Source organism: Eurypyga helias, unplaced genomic scaffold (genome assembly GCF_000690775.1).
Source record: "Eurypyga helias isolate BGI_N326 unplaced genomic scaffold, ASM69077v1 scaffold11094, whole genome shotgun sequence".
NCBI classification, from domain to species: domain Eukaryota; kingdom Metazoa; phylum Chordata; class Aves; order Eurypygiformes; family Eurypygidae; genus Eurypyga; species Eurypyga helias.
This window is the reverse complement of record NW_010246869.1, coordinates 16,041-41,937: the sequence shown is the minus strand read 5'-3', so window position 1 is coordinate 41,937 and position 25,897 is coordinate 16,041. Positions and strand designations below refer to the sequence as shown.

At 41.8% G+C, this 25,897-nt stretch overlaps 1 protein-coding gene across 1 annotated transcript in view; it reads right to left on the bottom strand.

Annotated features, from left to right (window-relative positions):
* Positions 1–25,664, bottom strand: part of MTCL1 (microtubule crosslinking factor 1) — a 51,844-nt gene extending 26,180 nt beyond the window's left edge. Inside the window, 7 exon segments of the mRNA XM_010150560.1 lie at positions 4,202–4,390; positions 6,000–6,230; positions 9,109–9,201; positions 17,210–17,365; positions 18,315–19,643; positions 23,455–23,529; positions 25,635–25,664. Of these exon segments, the coding sequence (XP_010148862.1) occupies positions 4,202–4,390; positions 6,000–6,230; positions 9,109–9,201; positions 17,210–17,365; positions 18,315–19,643; positions 23,455–23,529; positions 25,635–25,664 (2,103 nt within the window).
* Positions 25,665–25,897: the final 233 nt, after the last annotated feature.

The following is a 25,897-nucleotide window of genomic DNA, read 5'->3' as shown; positions in this document are numbered from 1 at the left end:
ATCACCTACTTTTCAATATGTAATGACATTTTATGTTTCCATCATGAATTTTCATTCTGATACCCAATTAAGGCTAAATTCTCCAAACTTCACAAGCCCGTTGTGTAGTAATCAGAACAAGGGCTCTTTTGAAGATTTGTCCTTAGTGTCAAAACAGGAGCTTCTGGTTGTTGACTGCATCAAAATCTGGACTCATTCTCTTTGAAAACCCTGACCCCAATTGTCTATGAAGTGCTTCCATTCAAGAGCCACGTTCTGTTTTCTGGTTTGCTTTATAACCCTTTCTCTGGCACTCTAAAGTCTCCACAAGGGAAATGAGGCAGAAGAAAAATAAAACCAAATAACACTAAAGCAAGCTACATCCTTCATTCTTGTGCACACATTTCATAGCTTTAGAGTCATGTAAAATTAGGTTTGCAAAGAAAGAAGTAATGGACCAGAACAGAGAGGAGTCAAAAGAGCCTCACTGCGGTTTTGTAGCCTACTGGGATGAGGGCATGTGTTATTTCTAGAGGCATTACCTCAATGTCGCTGTTATGAGACAAGTACCCCAGGTACCTTGCTGGGATTTTAATTAACTTGCCAATATAAATCCAGTTTTGGTTATATACTTTTAATTCCTGCAGAGAAGTCTCTTTTGCATGACTTTGTATTTACAGTCTCAAGTTGGAGAGGTCTGTGAGATTATTTTTATTGTTTTGCCAAACTGGAGGGTTTTTGGAGAACAGACAAAGTACTTTTGAGCCCATGTGCTTTGAAATACAACATTTACATCTAGACATGCTTTAGATATCTGTTGGTAAAACTGCCAAGCAGCTTCTGCATAAGTCCCATAGATACATACCAAGGATCATTATGGCCTTCCCCTTCCTCCCAGGGATGTTGTACAGGCAGAAGAAATGGGGCATGGTTGTGATTCCCTGGACAACCACATGCAAGAAACTGTCTCTTTAGTACCTTACAAGTTACCAAAATTTAGAGCATGGAGGAATCTGACTGATTCACACCTGATCTAAGACGAGAGTTACACAAGCAGTTTGAAGTCTTGTATCCACAGCTCAGGATTTATACTTAAAGGAAACAACAGCTGACAATAAGTAAAAACTTAATGTAGTAAACCTCAATTAAATTCCAGGACTTTGAGGTTTTTACTAAGAGTAGAAAAGTTTGGGAGCAAAGCAGTTGTTTGAAGCTTGCTTCTGCTTTTAGTCACAATTATTTTTTCTCTGAGAATTTCACTTAAGAATTTAGCCACACTCTGGTATTACAAGCAGTTTAGTAGAGCAGTCAATTAAAAACACAAGGTCAGGAGCTTAAACAGTCAACAAGAACTGTGCATTTTCTTTGTCTAAGCACAGATCTAGGGAAAAGTGAAGCTGGATCTCAGTGCAAATATTTTTAGTGTATTTAGATCTTAATTACTATTCCTTTGGGCTTTTCTCTCAGCTAAGCTTTGAAAACAAATATTGTGTAAGAAAAAAAGATCTAACTGGGGATTTTCTCGACACTCCCCCACCAAGCAACAACATGAGTGTATTGGGTTTGGATGCTTTTTCCATTGGACCACAGATGTGTAAACTCTTTTCTTCTTACTCCCCTGATCTTAGACCATTCAGCAGGCCTTTCACCCTTTCTACTCAACAGAACTAAAGCTCTTTCTTTTTCCACAGGCTATGCTCCCTGATTTGTTACTACACACACAGTAATGCTGATTTAGAGCAAGCCCTCCTCTACTGCGCCACCAGCCTGACTTGCCAGCTTATGTACTGCTCGTGACCAGACTTCCCGCTTAGCTCTTGAGCCTTGCCAGTTCCTTGCCCAACCCTTTCTGCAGTGTGCTCCAGCTACCAGCCAAGGGCCAGTATCATGAAGAGAAAGATGAATTGGTCTTTCTCAGAGTCCTCATCTATTCTCCCTCTCAGACTGGCCACATAAAATTTGCAGACAAGTAAGATGTGTACATTCCACCAAGTCGAGTACCTCAACTCATAATAATATAAAATTAAAGGCTGCTTGTTCAAATGAAGGCCTCAGGGTTTATAATTTTTCTCAAAACAATTCCACCTTCCTGGCAGGGTGAGAAAGACAGCAGCAAGAGTGCAGGCTGAAAATACAAGCCATTAAATATTAACATCAAATGTTAAAAATAAGTATGGGTTACTTCAAGTTACCGTAAGCCCTTTCTTTTTTCTGACCCAGTTATCTCAGCCACTCCTAGGCTGTTGCAAAATTTCCTTTTTTTTTACATGCCTGTCAATAAATACAGTGCTTGTTAGAAGACTCATTAGTGTGAGCGGGCAAGACAAGTAATAGTGCTTAAAATTAGAAATATTCAGCAAATTCACTCATTCTTGCAGTGTTGAAATAACACTTTTTTTCCTGGTTGGAAGGCAAGAAACCTATTTTACCTTCATAAGTCATTACACATCATACAGAGTATATAAAACTGAATTATAAGCAATCCTACTTCCCATTTCTGCCACCTTAACTGAGATTGATGCCTAAGCAGTGATTGTTTCAGAAAGGACATAATTTATTTGAATGTCCTTGGACATTTTAAGTGATCTATATGGAAAGTTAGCACATGACATAGTTTATACTGTGGCAGTATGTTGGTTTATATTTACATCTACCCTGGCTGTCTTCAAGGCCAGGCTGGATGAGGCTTTGAGCAACCTGGTCTAGTGGAAGGTGCCCCTGCCCATAGCAGGGGAGTTGGAACTAGATGATCTTTATGGTCCCTTCCAACCCCAACCATTCTGTGATTTTATGATTCTATTTTACTCATTCTAGTTTAAATCAGTCTACAGATAGAACGCAATCAAATGACGTGCTCAGGAGCATCTTTTCCATGGCCTTCTTAATCCTGTACCAGAGAAAAGCTTGCTGAGAGGATGAAAGTGATGTGTGTGGGTGACTGGCAAGGTAGAACCTTGCCAAATGCCAAACGAATACTACCTTGGAAGCACACTTCACAGAAAATAACAGCTAGAGAATGGATATGTCAACTAGCACTGAAAAAAATGAAAGCAAAAGAGTATATAAACTTAAAGCAGAATATGAAGTAGCATAAAGACCACAGATCACTACTATTTTTACTCAAACAGAAATTCCACCTGAAGTTACATCTTGAACTAGAGAGGTGGGTTTCAAGACAGCGTGTGTATCTCCCAGCACCAGTCTAACCACATTATAGGAGAGAGGCTTACTGCTGCCCGCGGTGTGTCTTTTAGATCATATAGATAATAAGCAAAGAGGTTCTACATAGTCGTGAAAGTCTGAGGAATTCAAAGTGAAGAACTGAAATGCAAATACACACACATTCTCCAGATCCTGCAGTGAGTCCAGCAAGGTAGTGTGGTCACAGAGGGTACATATTTGTCTGAGAGCTCTCCCTGTGGAGCAGGCTCCCAAGTCAAGGGCCTGGATAAAGACGGGGCATAAGGCATTAACTGTTTTACACGGAATCCTTGCTCCGTTCTACTTACGATCGCAAATAATTCCATGTAACAGGATGCTCTCATTTGAACATTTTCCGTTTAAAAAAATATAAGAAGATGATCCTGAAGAACTGTTGGATGACTAAAGTCTGTCCCCTTTGAAGGTTTGCTATTATTATTGTTAGGACTGCTGGTATATTAAATGCACAAAGGAAAAAGCTAAGATATATGGCAGTGCTCTGACTCACACAGGCAAGCCACAGGAGAGATGCCAGGGAAGAGTTAGCATGATTTGGTTTTGGGCATTTTAAAACAAGCACAGGGACATAAAGGAACTTTTGCATTGTTTTCCCATCATCTCTAAGGGAAACATTAAATACATGTACTAGTTTCTTAAATTATTTAAAGGAAATAAAAGCACCTCTTCTTGCTAAAAGCTTGACAGTAGCATACAATAGATGTGCTCAGGCAAGAGAAGCATGTAAATTCTGCAAACCATCACATGCTGATAGATGTTTCTGGGCAAACAGCCACAAGAGGAAATAGGATTTTTCACTGGTAGTATCTGCCAACAGGAGAACAGTAATCACGTGGCTCCTGATTAAATATAAATATAAATATAATGGATGGAATCCACTGTAATTGCTGTGTAGCTACAAGTATTTTTATAAGTACAACTCTTCTTCAGCAGTAGAGAATTAACTCCCAGGGAAAATCCACAGTTTCCATTCCTAGGGCATGATATACAAATAGTACAGTACCTGCTTCTGTTGCTGCAGTAATTCTGCAGTCTGCAACTGTGGTCCATGATCAGTGCTATCCATGTTGGGACGCTGGGAGAAATCTGACAGTGCAAACACCACATCCTCTTCCTCCTCCTCTCGCTCTGCATCATCCGCCTTCTGCTCAGACTGAACGCCAAAGTCTGGGAGGGCCTCAGGGTGCTCGATCTAAAATGCAAGAGATGGGACACATCAACACTCTGTTGATGGAAGGGATTGAAGGGCTATGGGAAGGGACTATCTTCCCTTGCCTCTCTGTGGTGGGATATATTGACTTTTGTTCTGTAGGCTACAGGACATGAACTCTGGGTGATATATGACATGTTGCACAGGTGAACCCAACACTAGGCAGGCCTGCAAAACAGGAGCAGCTGAGAAGATGAGTGGAATGTAGCATGATGGATATAATCCATCACTCATTAATGAAAAACTATACAAGACACTGGTGTATTGTCTGATGACGATATAGAGATGAAGAAGGATCCAAATCTAGCACTTTATTCTCTCTAATATGTTAGCAAAACACGACTCCAATAATGACTGGAGGTGCATTGATTATAAATTAACCAGACAAAAAAACCAAACAGTGAAAAAAGGAAAGCTATTTGATATTAGAAGATGAGCTAGTTTACATAGAAACAAATTAGTACCACTAATTTAGTACTGAACTAAAGTAGAAGCAAATTATTTCTAAGTAGCTACTCATCTCTTGTTTCTGACTCATATTACCAGAGCAGATGAAGGTAAAGATGTTCATCCACCCTTCATCTAAAAATACAAAACATTGGAGTCTTCAACTCAAGCATGTTCCTACCAGACCTGAAAAGTTACTTGCACTGCCAAATGCAGCCACACCAGGCATATAGGTATCAGAAAAACTGAAAAAAAATTACTTAGTTGCCTTAGCAAATGGCTTCAGAATTGCACAAACCTGCAAAATGAATCTATTATTCTCAGGAGTTTTATATAAAATGTCAGAATTGGCAAACACTTTTTAAAACATTTTTTTTTTTTAGGTATGATTTCCAAGGCAAATGGTAATTCTGGATGTGCAACTCGACACAATTTAGCAGCACCTTTCATCACAGTGCATATTGGCTGGCAATCAAACCCCTTATGAGATGGGTCAGCTTGGGGATTCCAGGTTGTTATGTACTCCTGAAATTCCTGATCTGAATTTAGTTGCTACTTGGAAAATCACCATGATGACTACTGGCATACTGCTGCTGACGGTGACAGACGTGTGTACGGAGAAGAGGAACAAACAAGAATGATTCACTGTAAGTTCCCACAAGAAGCTGTATAATTCTCCTGCCAACATGAAAACAGAGCTTCCCTCCATCTGTATTGCTGAAGGCTTTGTAAGGAACACACTGTGCACACGATGAGAAAAACCACAGCACTCAACCCATCTAAATAGATTTGACTCCATCAGCTGGATAAAGTTTTTTTCCTTTCCAAAAATTATTCAGGAGTCAGATCTTTGAGACTAAATTAAATTTTCAGTTACTATGAGAGAAGTTTTCAGGACCAGATTTTTGCACTATTTCAAGGTTTAGATTTAACGATGGATGATCTGTAACATATCATGCAAAATATAGTTTAGCACAAGCCAGCTGAAAAAAAGTCTTCATGTGTAATTTGAATCCCCTTTAAATCTATGTGTAATTGTAAAGTTGCTGATGCCACATCATATTTAAAGTCCATACTTGAACAAGGGACGTCCCAGTACCCCAGCACTTGCAACTTCATTGGGTTAGTACGGTGGGACAGTTACCTCCAATATATCCTCTCCTTCCTCCTCCATTCGCTTGCCTTGCCGCCAATGTTTCAGCAGCCACTTCAGTTTGACATACAGGAGAAAGGTGTCCTGCTTGAAATGCCTGAGTTCTTGCTGCAGCAGATTTTTCTCCTGGCTCCAGGTTTTCTCTTCCAGTTTGTTCTGCAAAGTCAAGCTCTGCACTTCCAAGTCTTTCCTCCGCAGGGTCTGCATATGCTCCTCCTCCAGCTTTAACAGAACCACAGACACCGTGTCAATGGGGTGGTGTCCTGGGGCACTCTCCCGGACTTGTACTTACACTTTCAGTGAGACAAACTGAAATACCCAGTTTTCATCAGTAGTGAGTAGCTATTGAGTTTGGCTCAGTAAGTTCCTCAGCAGTTACGACTGTTGAGGAAATTAGAGGAGAGCAGTCAATAAGCTTTGCTTAAGCATATCCAAGTAACCTGCTGTGGAAGTGAACATTTACTTTAAAGATGCACGAGACCTCTGCTGCTGCTTAAGCATTTTATTCCCCTCATATCTTCCTCCCTCTCTTGATTGTATCCCTGCAGTATGTTCCCAGCGCAGCCACCACCCCACACTGTTGCACACACCACACCTGCTAAATGCATTTGCAGCCATTCCTACAAGGTGGGACCACAGCTGCCCTTCAGACAGTCTGGAATATTATCCTTTCCTCTTTCCGCTCCAGCCACAGACTCATCCTTTCCTCTGCGGTTATATCTCTCTCTGCTTCTGGAAGGGCAACACCTCTGAAGGAACCACATCCAGTATCTCAGATACAACTACTGATCCCTCACTTCTCGCAGTTCATACTTGGAGGCATCTGAACAACTCACAGTAAACAGTTTCTCATTCTGATATAACAGAATCATAGAATGATGTGACTAGATCAGGGACACATGCAGGAACCGAAGAGACAGGAATAGGCTGCAACTTGGCATTCAGCATGTCTCAGTTTCAGTACTAGAAGCATCCAGCAAAGCTCCTTCTCTGGATCACACATATAATTACATCTGTTTCAACATAAGGTCACCTGAAGCATTGTTCTTTAAACATGACTTCTCCCTCAGTATGTTGAAATCAAACCATGGCACGACCTGCACCCAATAGCACTTGTACAAGTTAGTTGTACAGCATCTCATCTTCCGTGTGGATGAGATCGTGTTTCCACTTTAACCAAGCTGTGGTTCACATTGACCAAGAAAAGGCTGATGGAAAACGAGTACAGAGCCACTGCTTACAGATGCCAGTTTCTACTCTTTTCCATTCTGTGGAACACCAGCCTCTCCCTTTGCTGACCAGCTCCATAGGCGAAATCTATGAAAGCCACAGTACACTAACGATGGCAACGATTTAAACCATAAAAATATACCCAGCAACAAACAACATTCACACAGGAATGAAGAATACTTCAGAGATTCTTCTTCAGGAGCCTGGAGCCCTTAGTAATTAATACTGCTAAGAAATACATGCTTGATTTTCATGGAAACATTCAGATGCTTCTGACACAGGCTACTGGTCTGTACTAGATGTTTTCCTAAGGACTTTCCTGTCCTTTAAATAATGTGCTCTGGCATAATGCACATTTTCAGTATCTACACTACCGGGACTTTAAAAGTTCCTGATTAAATTAAAATTATTTACAGTAGTTGTTAGTTTAAATGGATTTAAAATGCAGCTTAAAAATAGTCTGGAAGAAAATTAGCTCTAATGGCCCAAAAAATGTACATGGAACTCCTAATAACACTCATGGAGATTGTACACTGCTAGCACACATCAATCTGATGTCATTAAACATTGCAAAAAGAGAAAAAAAAAGGTAAAAATGTGGTTCTTTTAGATTTAATTTTTACAGGAGGAAACAAAGAGATTTTGTGTTGATGCAGGTTCTTCCACCAAATGAAGTTATGGTTAAACACAACAGAGATCTGAGTCATTTCCACCAGAAATCCTGGAAGATGATAAAAAAAGGAACAGTATCAACAGGATGGGCATGAGCTGGAAAAAATGAAGAACCCAGAAGATGCTTTTATTCTTCTATTTCTACTGGCTGTCAACATGAATAGCTAGCTTTGATTTTACTGCAGTTTTCATTGTTTTTACAAGCTGTTATGATCTAAGTCCCTGTGGTCACAAATTCTTGCAGAAGACCCTGGTGGAGGTAGCTTCATAGAGTATTATGCTTTTTCAGTGGATAGCTATTGCAAAAGAAAGGACTTTAAGAGGCAGGCATAGCTTCCAAAAAGCTTTCATGGCCAAGGCAACTAGGAAGGAAATCAATTTACTGGTTGCCTTCAAAAACCTCCATGAGAAAGCTCCTACGGAGATCAACTGGAAATTAAAGCTACTTATGAAAAAATGGAGAGAGACCACTTGGGCATAATGAGATTAACTGGCACAAGGAAAGATGCTTTACACTATGCGACAATTATGCTGAATTTAGTCTGTGAAGTAAATTTAAAAAGAAAACTTCAGCTAAGAGCCAAACATCCTGCAAAAATTAGCAACAGACGTTTTTTGCTCTAGGAGCTAGAAATCACAAAATGATTGACTAATATGTTCCAGCTTTCAAAAGCGCAGGGCAGCCCATGTAAAAAGAATGTGATTTATTCCCCAGTTATGAGTAAAAGTGTTAGAAGCACGGGGTAGTGAGAAACACAAAAACGTCCCGATTTGTGTCTCAGTTATGAGCATGTAACAACTCCTCTGACTTCAGAGAAGTTTTGGGTTTTCTTTGGGCTAGGAGGGGTCAGAATAAGGCACAGAGCCAAACTGTGTTCCCAGAGATCAAACGCACCCTTCCCCAGCTCCCAAAGAGCTGAAGGGGCTGATGTAATTCCTCAAGCAGTATTTCATGTCTCTACCTTAACTTCCCTCGCACAGGGGAGGACAACTTCTCTCCACCAAGCAGAGAAGCCAGATTCCAAGTGGCAAAATAGGCTTGAGTTTACATTTCCCCAACTTCCAGATTCTTCATTTACTCAGGTGAGCTCAAACAAGCACAGCCATCGGGACACATGTTCCCATGGTCCTGACAAACAAGGTCCATGCCACAGGTCATGGTCATGCGTTGTTCCCAGCAGGCGGGTTCCATATTTACCTGGATAATCCTTTCTGTAAACTTTTCTTGCTCCTCTTGGTGAAGTCTCGTCTCCTGCTCAAGCTGAGCCTGAAGCTCCTGTATCGATACATTCTGTACAGGTAAAACATGGGAATCCCTGAGCTGATCAGCAGGACAAAGGTTTAGGTTTAGCAGAAAACTTGTCTCCGTGGTGTAAAAAATAAGGAAAAAGAGAAAAGAACTGCAGGACAGACATCTGCACAACTCACCATTATCAACAGTTAAAAACAAAGCACAGTGTGCAAATAAATAGCAACAACCTAAATGTGTGGGAATTTCCTGTGTGGCTTCTTCTGAAAATCGAAGCTGGGATGATGATGCTACATGTTGGATAGTCCCTTCAGGCCTCTGCTCTGGGTTTGTACTCGACTAGCTGAGATAGCGCACCATCGGTGACATTTGCCAGATGAGCTTCTGTTTACAAGGTTACGTATTTGGTGGCGCATTTCATTATGGTAATCAAAGCTATAAAATTTTAACATGTTTGCAGAAGATGCATCTGATGCACATATACTGAACCTAATTATCTATTCATTTGCAACACTTCTGATTAAGGAGTTAATGGGATAGCATTTATTAAACCAACATATAAGGTCCCTTTCCTCAGATACAGGACGGTTCTCTGCACAAGCCAACTTCATGATGTGATGTCTACTCAAAATAATTACTCCACGAATGTCACAGTGAGAAGCTGTGTGAGCCTGAGATCTGACCAAAATGCTTATGTCTCTCCCTTTTCAGGTCCAACACTATTTTAATCTTAATACTTTCAATTTTATGTTCTCATTAGGCTTTGCATTCCATCCATTTTACTTCTAAAAGTCACTTAAATCAAAAATAAAGACCCAAGAAGGCAGAGTCAGACCTCATTGTTTATGCTATGTTGATTAATCTTGTGGCACTTACATTCCTGATCTGAACTTTCTATGCCCTTTGTTTTGTGTCTCTTGTACTGAAGCTAAAACTGATTTGTCTGTACAAAGGTGATGCTTGGCCAGATGCCATTGTCTTCACATGTGCGACCACATAAAACACTGTGTCACCAAACTCCTACATCCTAGAATAAAGATACATTTAAAGAAGGGATTGCTTCAGGCTTCAAAGCATAATCCCAAATTCTCTGCTGGCCGACATCCAGAGCGCTCCAACCTCAGCAGCTGCAAGGACGTAACGGAGGTTGTGGGACTGCTCTTGGGGGTTGCATTGCCATTTCCCCTCTAGCATCAGCCCCGGCACCAATCTCCTCTCCCTGAGCACTTCTGCTTCCCGAGAGCAAAACCAGCTGCTGCTGCTGTTTGGGCCACAGCAGCCCTTGCTGGGACACTTCTGGTTATGCAAAAAGGATTTGTCACCCAAACAGATGCTCCTCTCCTCTAGGGAAGAAGAAGATCAGGCAGATGGGAGTAGCCCATAAACCACCCACAGGACCCTACTCTGCTGACCAATGAAAGTCACTGTACATACACTTTCTGGGGCCTGTCAGTCCCTTCTTTACTTGATCCACTCACTGACTTGTGCATGACTGTTTTGTACCTGAGGAAAAGACACTTCCAGCCCTCTGAAAGGCACCAGTGACGTGACCAAGAGAACATTATTGGCCTTATCAATTTCATCTTATGCCTTAATGTGTCTGCAGACATTTTGTATTGCACAAGGCCAAAATTTGGTCTCACAAATAATTTGGAAAGAACTGCTTGCAATGGGATTTGCCAGTTATGCACAATCATTTGTAAATCATCAGTTTAATGTTCTCATCCAATAAAGGAAAAATTACTTCCTCAGAAATTTCTGCATTCTTTTATTCTGACCAGGTTTCTTTAGGAAGATGACAAATAACAACCAATGTACCTAGTTAATTCAGGTGTAATTTAAAAAAAATATGGGTTTTTTTATGAATTCAAAAGCATCCAAAATCATTCAAAGTTTATCTGGTGAAAACAGATACAACATGGCAATGCTCTTCTGTTAACAATAATCCCTTATTCTAATTTATCTCTTTTTACAGTCATATAACATTTAAATAGTTAGAAATATTGGTCTTGGGATTCCTGAAAGTGGAAGCTTAATCAGAACAGCAAAAGTTACTGGGAAGGTAAGGTTTAAATTTTTCACTACTCATTTCATACTCGTGTTTTCCAATAAACAATGATTTCCTAAAGGTTCATTTGTTCTACTTCAGGCTGGTACTAATTGGAATCACATAGTTATGCATATACTGACAACACCTTATCACTGAAAATTAGGGCAAGAAAATGATTAACTCATGCAATTTTTCAATAAACATGTAGTGCACGCAAAGCCAAGTTTCAGGAAACTTGGGCACTGGGATTGTGAGATAAATGTTGGAATTACTAAAAAGAGATTAAATACATCATAAAGACAGATAGACTATTACATGCACACTAGGCAGTGCAAATCTTTTTACAGTTGATTTGCCTCTTTAAGTATGATAGTTCTTTATAAGTGGTAAAGAAAACGTGTTAAAAAGCAGTTAATGCATGAATGCAGAGCTGCACACCTTTGTCTTTCCAGTGCAACCTGAGGACTGCATAATCTATAATTTTATGTAATGCCATTTCTACCAGAAGCACTGGGATTTGTACTGCTCAAATCAAGGGAGATAAGGCTGCTTAAGCACCTAATCGAATGCTGCTAAACATCTGGATCATGAATGAGGAATATGTAGAAATGTATCGTGTGATATTTGCAGTTCAGGTACCTGATATTGCACTGATGTCTGTATGTTTGTATGTGGACAGCAGGCCCCTATCATATAATCAGCAGGGTGTAGTCTGTGGCACAACTGTGGTTTTGTTTTGGAACACAACACTGCTACAAAATGGACAGGAAAGTTGATAACCTGTTAACTTCCATTCTTTGTTTCCTTTGTTCTCATTAACAAATGCACTACACGAGGAACAGAAAACACGGCCACCACACGACATACCGACACACCGACACCACAGAAACAGACACAAACTCACTACAAGACATACAAAACCACTACAACAGGAACTACGAGCTAGCGCTACTCCACCACAGTGCCACAGAAACAGCTGCACCTCATCCACAGCTCGACACCAATCGACATTTTCCTATGAATCCCAATTATTGCATTTCCAGATCCACTTCCACCCCCATTCTCTTGAATCAGGCAGTGCCAAATCCTTCTGCTGAGTCCTTTTCTCTCACCTGTTACCACTCCAGAACAAGCTAATCCATGCCAATGTCTGTACCTCAAGAGAATATGTACAGAAAAGTCATCCACACTCTGGGGCTTCACCACTGCTCCCTCACTGCACCGACCCCTTTCTGTCACTCTCAGTGTGTTGAAGGCTTTCCAGGTTACTTTCCAGCTCACACAATCCCACATTTCTGCTATGACTTGTTTCTACATGATTGCCATGCACCATGAGGTATGGCTGTGTTGCACTTGTCTGTTTTCTTCATTTTACCACAGCTAATTGAAATCTCAATTTGCCTCCAAACTTAATTGGTTTATATGCATCAACTGTGAACTTCAAATTTCACGGAATCTTTCTTGTTAGCCTTTTTTTTCGGGAGGGATGGAATAAAATAAAGCCTGAGGAGGCAGGGTAGAAAGATGCTCTCTGGCAATTGTGTGCAACTCTAAGGAAGCCAAAAGATGAACATCTAATGCTATGTTATAATCCTTTGATATCCCTTATATATTTGACGACTTAGTCTGAAAACTCCTACTTCTTCACACATGACGACTGTACATCGCATTGCGTACAATCAACAAGACCAGAGAGGAACTTCCAGTGCGTTTTGTATTGCTTTTTGCATGCAATACACATCTAACTGAATTCCAGAGACTGTGACTGAAGATATCCTCTTCTCCTCTCCCCCTTAAAAATAAATGACGTATATTCCTTATGCTAGGGTACAATAGGCAGTTGTGTGGTTATTTATCTGTGCTTATATGGAGAGTCTTCATAAATTAGAGAGATTTTGGGAGAACACAGATCACTGCTCCAAGTCTTTAAAAATCCATCTCATTGTATGGATAGTATACAAAGCCTCATCAAGTTCAGTTAGGACTGGGATATCCAGATTTACATCAAAAAGGGTCTTTGAAACCATTGTATTGTCAACCTTTATGGAATCCTGCATAGAAAGAAAGACTAAAATTCATCGAAGTAAATTATTCTTGCTGCCCCTAATCTTGGTGGGAAGGAATACTGTCAGTGCCAGTTTTTCTTTCTTCTTCCCACAACTTTGGATTGCAGGAATAGTGGACACTAAGAGATACAACTTTCTATGTGGTCCTCATTTGGTTTTGGGTGTTCTGGGTTTTTTTTTCCCCCAGAAGAAAAGTCACAATATATAAAACACTCACTGTTTCCTTTCTGGGAACACAAGATCTTAAATCAGGACAAGAGAAAAGGATGTGCAAATTTTCAGCACATGGCTGGGAGCTGCTGCGAAAGCCATCCAGCTGAAAAGCTCACACGTGGGATTATGAAAATTGCACAGAAGGAGCACAGACACACCAAAACCAGCTAAAAATAGAACATTCAAAATATGGACTGAAATTCGCCTCATATGCCCTAAATGGATCCATCCAGCAGATTTGATTCCAAGCAGGTAGTAAAGTGACTTACCTAGCACATCACTGTAACTGGTTGGTCCACACCTAACCCAGGTATTACTTTATAGTAATAGAAATGTTTTATATTTCTTACAGACATTATAAGTTAGAAAAATGGATAAACAGATTAAGAACATCCTAGCAGAAATTATTCCTCAGTGTGAGCTCTTCCTACTTACTACTGGACCTTGCGAAAAGACATGCTCTCACCTTCTCTAGCCTATCTGCTTTTATTTTGATTCTCTGGCAGCTACTTATTCCTTTTAAGCTAATTCACTTCAGTGATTCTTTTCCCATAACCTGTGAGTGTCAGAGAACTTGTGTCATTTTTCTACACAGAAACAAATGTGTAAGTTTTTAAAAGCCATGTATGAAAATAAACACAGTAACAAGTCTGAAATGCAAAGATGAGTGATTTTGCCTTTGATAGCAAATACTTTCTCAGGCAAGGGCAGAACTGATGCCTTTTGAAGGAACAGTCAGAGCTATGAGATACAGCTCCATTTTACAGCATCAGGTATCAAATACTGCAACAAGCTATATCTGGTCATTTGAAAGAGTGATTTTGGTTTTTTTTCTCCTCCAGAATGTCTTCTTGTTTTTGAATAAGCAGGAGGAAATCACTTAAGGAAGCTGCCTTTGGTTTACAGATATTCCACTGGTAAAAAGGGTAAAATTCACCAGATGAAAAATTATTTACCATTTTTCCCACTGGTTTCCATTTGTTGCCATAGTAACCCTTTGATTTGTGTGCAGGGCATTTGCTCCACGAAGCATTGTGTTACCTTTTTTAGTTCCTCCATGTCTTTCAGTCAGGGCAATTCTCACTTGTTCACTCGCTTTTTCTTTGCATGTAAAGAATGATTTCCCCCTCCCACCATAACCCGGCTCTGCTAAAATCATGAATAATGGAGCGAACATCCACCTCAAAGGGCTCCAACCTCCCGCAACAGCAGCTGAATGGCTTGTTTCAGCAAGAAAACAAAGACCTGCTCTTAAGGCAATTTCAAGATATAATTTCCCTTGGACTGTGACTCTAACCCACCTCTTTAACATGCAAATACATTCTAATAATACTGTTGCACTAACAACTGCAGTGCAAAGCCCAAACAAAGGCAGATGTTTACAGTTAGGCTACGGGGTAGTTTCAAGCACAAGTCAGTCTGCATTTATTGTATTTAATCAAACAATTAGGCTCCCACAATGCTTGTTTTTAAAAATAGGAGAAAAGGCGAAATGGAAGCTGCTCAGCATTGCTTAGGAAAATTTTCATTTAAAATTCAGCTTGGAAAAATTAATTTAGGGAAATGGGTTTGCTTGATTAAAAAGAAAATATTTGCCTAACTGAAATGAAACATGTTTTCATGCTGAAGGGCCAGACACAATAAGGACATCATCAATCGATGCTATCCTTTTCACCAGTGCATATATTTTCACTTCCTAAGGCAGAGCAAGATAACAGTTTATGTGGAGTTATTACTGCTGTGGGCACTGAAAGGTTTTGGGTCCATCTGAAATTTCTGTGGTAATTAAAAAAAACGCCTGTGTTTTGGAATGTTTTGGAATAATATTTTTTCCTGCTTATTTGGCACAGAAAATGGTGGTTCTTGTTAGTGCAGGCTATGAAATTAAAAAACTAGAGACTAAAAAAGATACCATACAAAATTATTTGGAGGAATCTTCTGCTTCACTTGGGTTTGACTATTACTATTATTTGAAGTGGTTGGCCACCCACTGAAAAGTTTCAGCATAAAGCAGTGTAATATTCTTCGTTGCTTAAGTAAACCTGACTGGAACAACACCCTGGTCTTCAACATTTTCTCAGGTTGGGCTCTTTAAGCCCCAACCTTGCTCATCTTTTGAGCACATTTGGACCTCAGCTGGATGTTCTCTACCTTTGACTACAATTCCTGGCTTGTTCCTCATCAGGCTATGATGTGAAGACTGCGCATCCTCTGTTTAAATACAGTTTGCTGTATGCAGTTTACAGATCACCCCATCCTGGGAGAGGAAAAAAAGATGTTGGGCCAAAACATCCTAAATCCCCAATCTTAACAGATTTATTTAAGACCATATACAGGGCTTAATATAATAACAAGGCTGATCTAAGGTAAGGAGGAATTAATAAACGTGACAGAATTTAATCAGGAATACTGTAAACATTTGCTGTGATCATTTTCTAACCTAATCTCCCATAACTATTAACCAATTGCTAAAGGATCCATGCTGAAGGGCAAGGTTTCTTTAGCTCATCCTCCTGTGACACAGCTGAGGAAGAAAGACTTTACCTGCAAGTGAGAGACTTAATGGTGTCCTGGGTTTATCAGATATCCTTCCTGAGGTTTATTATCTATCTCTGGTAAAAGTCAAAAGTTGGAAAAGAAGCTGCTGATCAAATGAATTATTCCAATATTACCAACACTCTGCACTGGCAAAATAGTTTGAAACAAACAAAACAAAACCAGCAAATAATTACCTGTGTTAAGATGAAGGGTCACTCTCCCTTTGATATTCAATACAGCATTGTGCTGCATGGCTACCAGCCGCACTGAAGCTTTCTCTTCCTACCCCTGCTTTGTACTTGTTATGTTTACCCACAAACCCAGCTGTCCCAACCAGCAGCCTCATTTTCCCAGACTCAGTTAGGGGTTTCAGATATACTAAGGCCTCTGCATGTGTCTTTAGAATGAAAAACATTGAAACTCATCCCTCAGTAGAAGCTACTTTAACCACCACAGTTTCAAGGTGGATTTGGCTTCTCAGTGGCCAGCAGAAAAGTTTTTTCCAACGCTCCAGCTCACCTTTGTGGAGACAGACTAGAAATTGTTTTCTTCACACTTGGACAAACTATGTTCATGAGAAAGCAGCTAAGGAGATGTTTACAATGAGGCTGATAGGGCCTCTGCATGGATGAAGATTTAAATAAAAACTGATCAATGTTTTTGATGAATGGAAAAGCACTCAACAACCCAAACAATGGAGAACTCTCTCTTTTTTTTTGTTTTTTTTTTCCCGAGCTGCAGGGTGCTGTGTTCCCTGTTGAGAATCACCACGCACACCAGCATCAAACCCTCTCCTGTGCTGACTACTGCCAGGCCAAATGCAAAGCAGTCTCTACCTGTAGACTTTCCAGATTTAAAATATTCGAAAAGGTGAAACCTGGAAACATGATCTCACATCAAGGATTACAACCTCTTTCAGAGATCTTTCATTACTAATCTCCGTTGTAATGGGTCCCTGAGCCATATTTTCCCACTTAGCAAAGCTACTGGGAGCAGGGTGATGAGTCCAAAGTCAGGACCAATTTGCTTCTCTGAAACTGCAAGGGGGAAAGGAGGTTACCACAAATTTCACACCAGGGGTACTGCGCTTGGTCCAATTTACTCCCCCAACCCCTAGCTTCTGTTACTCATCTCCTGACTAAGGCAGCAGGAGGCAGTGAGTGAGATGGGCTGCTTTGCTGACCTCTAGACTGAAACAGCCCTTGTCTCCTGGCCTGTAGAGTTTAATGTCTCCATCAGCTCTGCGGTGTGGGTCGGTGGTGGCTCGCTGGTGGTGAATCTCTTGCTTCTCTCCACGATCTTGTTTGAGCTGCCACTCCATCTGATCCCTCAGTTTGGACTGTTAGGTGCATGGGCGGTTTATAACAAAAAAACAAAAGGACAGGAGGGAATAAAGAAAACAAAAATGGGTAAGGTAGACGACTGAAAAACTACAAGACAAAGAAAAGCGTGAACAGAAAAATCAACTTAAATACAGTGGCATAAGAAAGTGAAGAGAACAAAACCAAAATGAGGATGAGCAAAATGATGGGCTGAAACATCTGAAAAGCAAAAAAGAGAAAGAGAGGAAAAAAGAATGCAAACACTGGTTATGAGGCGCATGCAATGAGGATGCATGAGTCAAACCAACAGCAAGCATACAAGTCATGAAGGATACGGGACACAAGGCTCTTCCTTCCTTACTTGTGCTGTGCAGAAAAGCCATATCCAGTGTGGCAGTTGTGGCAGTTTAGACATGCGCCCATGGGCAACGCTTTAGGCAAGGCAGTCCTTCGCTGGCTACAGAGCTTCTCACTCGCTGCTCGGTTAGGGGAGTGAGCTGTAAGCAGGCTTTTCAAAACACATCACTTAGAAAATTGCGTTTGGTTGGGTTCTTTTGGCAAGGCTTTTGAGAACACACCTGACCCTTTTACGAGAAAGCATAATAAAGACCTCCTCACATTTCTTAGCAAGGATGCTAATTTACGTTCATCAGAATTTTTTTTTTTAATTAATCTCCTCTTTCATAGGGAAACACTGCTGTTACAGACAGAAAGAAGACAGATCTCTATAGCACCGTGGATTAGCCTTTTTGCCATGAGGAACCGCCTCTGAATCAAAGGAGCTGTGCAAAGGAATAAAAGAAAAAAAAAAACCTATAAAGTGTTTGTTTAACATTACACACTTGAATATATTGCGGGTCTGAAATCATAACAAAGCAGCTGTGAGGAAAATTAGCTCTAGGGTAGCGATGCCAGCAAGAAAGAGAAACAATAAACAGAAAGAAGGCAAACAAGGGGCTGGCCTACCTGGAAGTCGGTGATTAACTCCTTCCCCAGGTTACCAATGGGAGAGTCTCGAGACATGGATGTCATTGTGGATAGGAAACTGGAAGACTCTGTAAGATGGGGAAGAGGGGAGAGGTCCTCCATCTGCTCCTTAAGGCCCTCCCCAATGTGATCAACCTTCTCCAGGAAGGTCTGCAGCTCCTTCCTGAAAGCTTTCATCCTGGAGTTGATGGTGTCCAGAAGCTCTGGTTCGTGCTTATCTTCTCCCCTTTCCTCACCACTTTTGAAATCCTGCTCGGGTGATGGGCTGCTGGTTACGTGTACCTTTGCATCATAAATCAAGCTGTCTGTATCAGTGATAAGGCGGTCCACGGTCCTCTCGAGCCGCTCAGCCTCACGTTTGATGTTGATTAAAGACTCCGTGTCCTCTTTCACTCTCATGAGCTCGGTAGAGCACAGGTCACTGACTTCTGACGGCTTCCCACTCCCAAAACCTGACGTCTTCTCATAGACTTCTTCAGAGTCGCTCTCACCCCCAATGGGCCCCTCTCTCTTTGGCTGGGGTGGGCGACCTTCTTCGCTGTCACTTTCCTTCTTCCCAGCATCACTGTCAGCATCACTGTCCCTAGGGCTGGAAGTGCGCAGTCCCAGATGAGAGGCAAGATCGTAACGCTGGACATTGGACATCAGGACCCTGTTCTCATACTGGAGCTTCATCACTTTCCCACTCAGCTCATTGATTTGCAACCTGGCTGACTTCAGCTCCTCTTGCAAGGTGCCGCCGCACTTGGACGCTGCGTCATCCAACCAGCCCGGCTCCTGGCCTGGCTCAAACTTGAATTTGTTCAGCTCGTTCGTTAGCTGCTTGTTGTGATCCTCGATTTCAGAGATCGATCGCCTCAGCAGTTCGGCTTCCTCTTCCACAAACTGCAGGTGCCGGCGCAGCTCCGTGGCTGACTCCACAGAGTCACCACCATAGGGCGAGGTAGGAATGCTTGAAATGTGGTCCCTGCTGAGACACTCTTTTTCGTACTGGCACCTCATATCCTCCATCTCAGCTTTAATCCCCCTGTTCTCCACCTCCAGTTCCACTATTTTTCTGCCCAGTATGTTGGCTTCCTCCTCCACCAGCTTCAAACGAAGCTTCAGCTCGGCCTCCCTGGTGCTGGGTGGGCCCCCTGCCTCCCCCGTAGGGAGGGGACTGTCCACGTCTCCATAGATGGACTTGTACTTCTGGAGCTCCTGCTCCAGTTCATCCTTCTCCCTCCCCAGTTTGGCCATCTTCTTACGCATCAGCGCTGCCTCCTCTTTGGCAAACTGGAGCTGGCACTTCAAATCAGCACTGTCCTCCTGCCAAGAATAATCACCCCACCCAGGATTTTATTAGAAGCACAATCAGTTGCTTACCTTCCAAAGTCTCCACCTCCCCACCCTCTGAGCTGTATCTGTTAGATATGCAAACAATACACAGACAGAGCTGCGCAAACCACACAGTTGACACATTTCATAGCTTGGTCCTGGTTAAATTGGCAAAGCAGCTTGACCAGAGTTAAAGAGGGGAAAAAAAAAAAAATAGAAAATCAGTGAGCTAGTGCAAGTGTTCAGTGATGCGAGAGTGCCAGCACAATGCTTAGTTTTTCTCAAATACTGAGCAAATTTTGTGGAAAATAAGAATGAGTCAAAAGAAAAGGTGCCATGATTTGTTGGTGCTTTCCAACACTGGCATTCGCTTATGTTTAATGATACACTTGCTGCCTTTCAGCATCACAAAACAAAGACTTCTCAGTTGAATTTGCTCATCATAATCCCAAATCTCTGTCTTCTTCAGCTAGAAAGCACAGAAAAAAATGTGTGCTAAAATGCATGGTTGCCTTGCAAAGTGAAGACTTCAATTACTGGATCTCACAGTGCTGTGAACTAGCTGGAGTGCCTAACTTGCTTTCCAAACAGGAAGCACTGCTGTTGTCTCTGCTGCTGTTATTATTAGGATAGACCAGAGTGTTTCTGGTATGGACAACTCTTCACAAGGGAGATTGTTGAAAACATGAGGAAAACCTAAGTGAAAAATTAATTAAACCATAGTTACATCCAAATCCATCCCATGTGAAAACCTGTGCTTTTCAAGAAGCAGCAGGGTATTAAATGAGAATTTGATTTTGTTTGTGTGTGTTGAGCACTTTAAAGCAGGGCATCTCAACTCAGATGAAAACTCCAGTGTGTATTGTGCTGAAATAAGAGACAAGGTTAAGTAAATTCTAAGCCGATGAACAATTTCTTTGCATGAATTACTTTCATGAATTGTCATGGAGATACGGGCACTTGGCCTCATAAGAGACACATTTATCAGCATTAGCAGTGTAATGGAAGGCTGGCTTTGAAACATGATCTCTTGAGACAGCAGATTTCATCATTGTTGGTAGGCCATGTGGACATATGTGCAATTATCTATGGAAACTTCAATTCAGTCTCCGGAGCACAGTTATCTTTCACAAGCACCATTTTGTTATAATTCCTAACAATGGCAACCCAATCCAGAAGAAAACATCACTGACTTTAATTGTTCACCCAGATCAGGCTATTACAAAAATAAAAAGATTTACAAAACTAATTATGGCTCAGCAATCTGAAGAAATGATGTACTTTCTAAAGCACACATCCTTGCACATTAGTAATGGTGTCTTTTATGTTACCTAGATTAATTTTGCCCCATTCTATTCAGATATATGCTAATTATGTCTTAATTTCAGCTATTAATAACTAAACAGCCACAAAATTAATTGGTTTTGTACTTCTGAACCCGGTCAGCTTTCTTACTGATTCTGCTTGGCACAGGCTGGAACTCTAAAATCCTAAATAATAAAAAAATTATCTTAAATGTTGATAGCGGTAGAGGTAAACAATAGCCAAAGTTTCTGTTAATATGTGGTTTTCAGTGATAATCAGGAGTCAAACACAACTGCCGTTGTGTCAGTTGGCTGATTAAAACTCTGGTCATGGTGTTTCTGGCACCAGAGTTTCTATGAATACCACTGAGCTGGATATAATTGATTAGAAGCAGAGCTGCTAGAAGAGTGACTTCTCACACACACCCCCCTCTTCTTTCACACTTACATTTGCAAATTACTTTTCTCTTTATAACTCAAAACTGCAAATTAAGCATCAGATTTAAACCTAGCAAAACTCCACCAGCCTCCGCTGGCGTCACTCTGAATTTTGGTTGCTCTGGCTGGATAAGGCTGTATGATTAAAGCATCGCCTTTGGGCAGGGCTGCACAATACATCATTGCCTCTGTTTTTCCCTTCCTCGAGAATCCGTTCATCCCTTCAGCTGTGGGCTTTGCTTTTAGGGAAATACAAAGATCACAAGGAAGGTTACATCTAGACCAGTGCTGGATGTCAGAGCTCCCAGGTGGGCTGATTACTCCAGTTTGTTTATTTATCTGTTAATAGCTTGGAAATAGTCCCATCTGACATTTTCCTTATTCTGTTTCTGTAATCCAGCATTCTTCCCGCTGCTTCTTGTCTGCCCTCAGCTGCAAGTGCCCAGCCATCAGTGGCATTGGCTGGGGCTCACGCCGCCCTGGCTGGGCGATGCCAGGCAGCTGGACCGATGCCAGTGGGGAAGGAAGGACCAGCCTGCCCGCACCTTCTTCCCCTGGCTGGAAGCGCTAGGGGCCAGCTCCTCCCTGGGGGTGACAGGGGAGCTCCAGCATGGCACCCACTGCATTCTAAGCAATATAAATACCAGTCACCAAGTTGCACTCCGGACAACACAGTCAGCATTTTGAAGCCTTTGAAGAAATAGGAAAGGCTTCAATGGGTTTGGGGTCAGGGCCCCAGTGTTTTTGCTCGGCATCACTGCACGACTCAGTGCATCTGCAGAGTTAGTGCATTGTTATAGCAGGACAAAACCACCGTTAACTTCTTATAACAGCACTACCTTATAGCTAGGCTTTGTCTATGAAAAAAAATGATCACATTAGTAAGTTTTGTTTTTCACAGAAGCTGAAACAAGCGAGATTTTTACATTAAACAAACACAAACCTCATACAAAATAAAAGAGCTGATGGTTGCTAATCTCGCCTGCTAAATATGCGTCCCATCTGGAAAGGTGAGAAAGCTCTAGATCTTCCCTGTTCCTGTGCCAGGGAGCATGACTATTGAAAATCCCATGCCCTGGACAGCTTTTTTCCAAAGGAAAAGGATGGTCAGGAGAGATTTATCAGCCAGATCTAAGCATGCCAGAAGGGTAGGGCTCCAACCTTCATGCATCTGTCCCTCTGAAACTTTGTGTACAGAAATATCAGTGATTTCTTGATCAGTTGAAACCAAGCAGAAACAGCAAGAGGGCAGGACACTCACACACGCAAGTAGCGTTTTGACACATAAGGGAAATTAAGGAGAGGGTGAACCACCGAAATTAAGAATAGCTAATTTCATTATTAGTTAAGTCATTAAGGAAGAGAAAGAGAAAAAAAAAAAAAAAAAAAAGGAGAATAGTCTTTCCATCTTTTTGGAGGAACAAGTGGCTCAAATCCCAGGGGCTGAATCTGGGCTATGGTTGCTTGACTGTATTATACATCCAATATGTGGACGCTTTCCTAAAATATGCACATAAGGCAGGCCATATAGAAAGAAAGGAAGGAAAGACAGTGCAAAAACATTCCATCAGTCATGGTGCTCATCACAGGCTTTAAGAGATAATTAAGGATAAATGGGAATTAATGATTACTGATAGTGAGTATCTGCATGCAATAGCACCATGGCTCTGCATGGCGCTTCAGAGGGATGTCAATGGAAAAAAAAACAGAACAAAAACCCCCAGATCCCTTCCTACAGAGTCTGCAGTCTAATTTAGATTTATGTGGAACATGGAGATACAGAAATGAAACTTAAAGGAAAGAAATGAACTTAAATTCATTATGCAATGTAAATGGTGTGATGAGAACAAAGAGCTGATCAAAAATTCCCAAATACGATATTTCTTTTCTGGCAAGAAGACACAAAGATGGATAGAGACCAACACCATCTCCTCCACCACCACCACCGGCTCAAGGGAAGTGCCAGGCAGAAGATGGGTAAGCACTTTTGGGGTTGCAAGTCTGACGACAGGGCAGTACAACCAGCACCCAAGCATCTGGCTGAGTGCCAGCACTCCTACCTTGCGCTGGAGAACCGCTTTTCTTTGTGTTTTGCCTGGTGCCTGGTATTTTCCAAGAAGTTCCGTTTTGCAATTCTGCTGAATAAAAACTTTTTTTCTTCAATGCTGCTAGAGGCGGGTAAGCGCTACTATGAATTCTGCTTTTACATGACTTCAAGACAATCAGTTTCACAGGTATTATTTACTTGGTGTGCCCTGCAGTGGGCATGATGTTCCAGGTAATTTTCATGATGAGGTCCCAGTAAGTAAAAACACCGGTCTTGCCATATGCTATATATATCCGTAAGCATGCAGATGCACAGAATCTGAGTTTGTGGTTGCTTTTCACTCACAAAACATGTAATGGGTACTTGATCTTATTTTAGGTATTTAGGGTGGTTGTCCCTGAAGAGCAGCATTTTTAACCTCCCTGGTTGTGTCTGTAGCAAACCCTTTGGGCCATGCCCCAGGAACCAGCGGCTGTTTGACCAAGTCAGGCACTTGCTGTGGTGCACTCTGCTCTCAACTGGCACATGCCTCTGAAGGGATGCCCAGGAGACAGCTCTGGGCAATACCCTGGAGTCGGGAGAAAGCTAGGACATGCAGCTATAGGCTAGGCAATGTCAATATACATGATTGTTTCTCAGTCTTTCCTACCCTAAAGAACTGCTGAAGAAAACTGAACTGCCACCTTGCACAGTGCTGTCACAATGGTTTTCATTTCAAGGCCAAATCCTTTGCTTACATGAGTTACAAAGTGTACAGTGTAAAGGGTTTTTTTCCCCAGAAGGTTTCCAGGATCACTTCCCCATGTTGTGAGTGGAGCAGAGCTGACCCAGGGATACTCATAATTTTGTGAAGTCCTTTTTAAGGCTTTCCAAGGCAAACTACAACTGCTGCTAATGCCTGGCTTTGGGCAGAGGAAGCAAGTATGAGGAATCCATTCCCTCTGCACTGCTCTGTATTTCCAGGAATGTGGAAAGGAGGGACAGTGCTGCCCACAAACCCCAGCAGACACACATAGCTTCATCTGTAATCTGCATGTGTGCAGGCGCATATATATATATATATATATATTTCACCCATGTATTTCGCATACTTGCAGATTTCACCCATGTATTTTGCATACTTGCAGAAAATTGAACTCTCTGACCTTACTGATAACTTAATTATCCATAGCAGGCACTGCAGGAAGAAAGCCCAGTACCACATTGTAAGGTTTGATTAAGCCGTGCTGGTATCGGCTTATGCTCGGTCTGCTGTGTCCTGGGAAAGCAGGCTGCAGCCCCTGGCCATCATGAGCCCCTGGTCTGCTCACCCTACCCACTCACCTGCCTGCCCTACCCACTCAAGTGCAACATGTTGTAATGATTTATTGATGTTATTATTACAAATCAATGTATTTTAAGAGTCCGACGGCTCAGAGAAGACCTCCAGGGTCTCACTGCACACACTGAGCCCACCGAGGGGAACAGCAGGGGAGGTGCGACGTTTCTATAACGAAGGCACGATGTCGCTCTTGGCTCCTTCTGCAGCAAGGTGAAACACTACCCCCATCTCTCTGGCTATAAGCAGTAACTCTTCTGGTGCTGGGGAAAGCTTTAACTCCTACAGTCAGCACAAAAAGCAAAGGAGACCAGGCAGATCACTTCCCTGAGAAGGATCAGTCTATGGGATTTCAATAAAAACGATGTACAAAGGGAGCCTGGGTGGGTAGCTTAAGGTCTGTGTTGTATCTCAGCCTGGGGGAGCAGGAGTTCATGTGCTTGCCCTCCCGACACCAGAAGGAGATCAAACCAGGGGCTGTGACACGAGAGCTTGCAGGGTGTCGTTGCAGTGCGTCAACCACATTCCCTGCCAAGATGCTCATTAGCACAAAATCCTTGGCACCGCGTATAAATTTAGTTAGTCCCTAAGCCGTGATCCAATTACTCCGTGAGGCAAGGTGATTTTCTCTTCTTGTAGAAAACCCGCAGCCTGAATCTGTGGATACAAGTACAACGAACCCGAGAAGCTGCACCATTTAGAGATCATACTTGTGTCCTAAATTGCTTCTCCATTATCTCTGGGAGGTCTCAGTAGATTAAGGCCTAATTGCACTCCCGTTAATGTGCCTGATGGCACTGTCAACACCCATAAAAAGAAATTTTCAGTTTTATCAGGTGATTTTGCTTAAAACTGAACATTCTTGAAAACCATACCTGAGTAAATGCCTTTTTCTCTTTATGCATTTCTCTGCTGCCTCTTCTCTTCAGGGAAGTCTGCAATAGAAGCAACGCTGAGTTATCCATAAGCTAAACAGAAAGCACGCCAGTTTGTCAGGGCTCACCACCACAAAACTAATTGGGAAGAAAGCAAGGATATTCTCCTGAGCAGCTGGGGATTTAATTTGTTGTATTAATCACTAAAAAACCAAGATGATCAGTGCCTTGTCAGTGGATTTTTCAATGCACAACATTTCCCA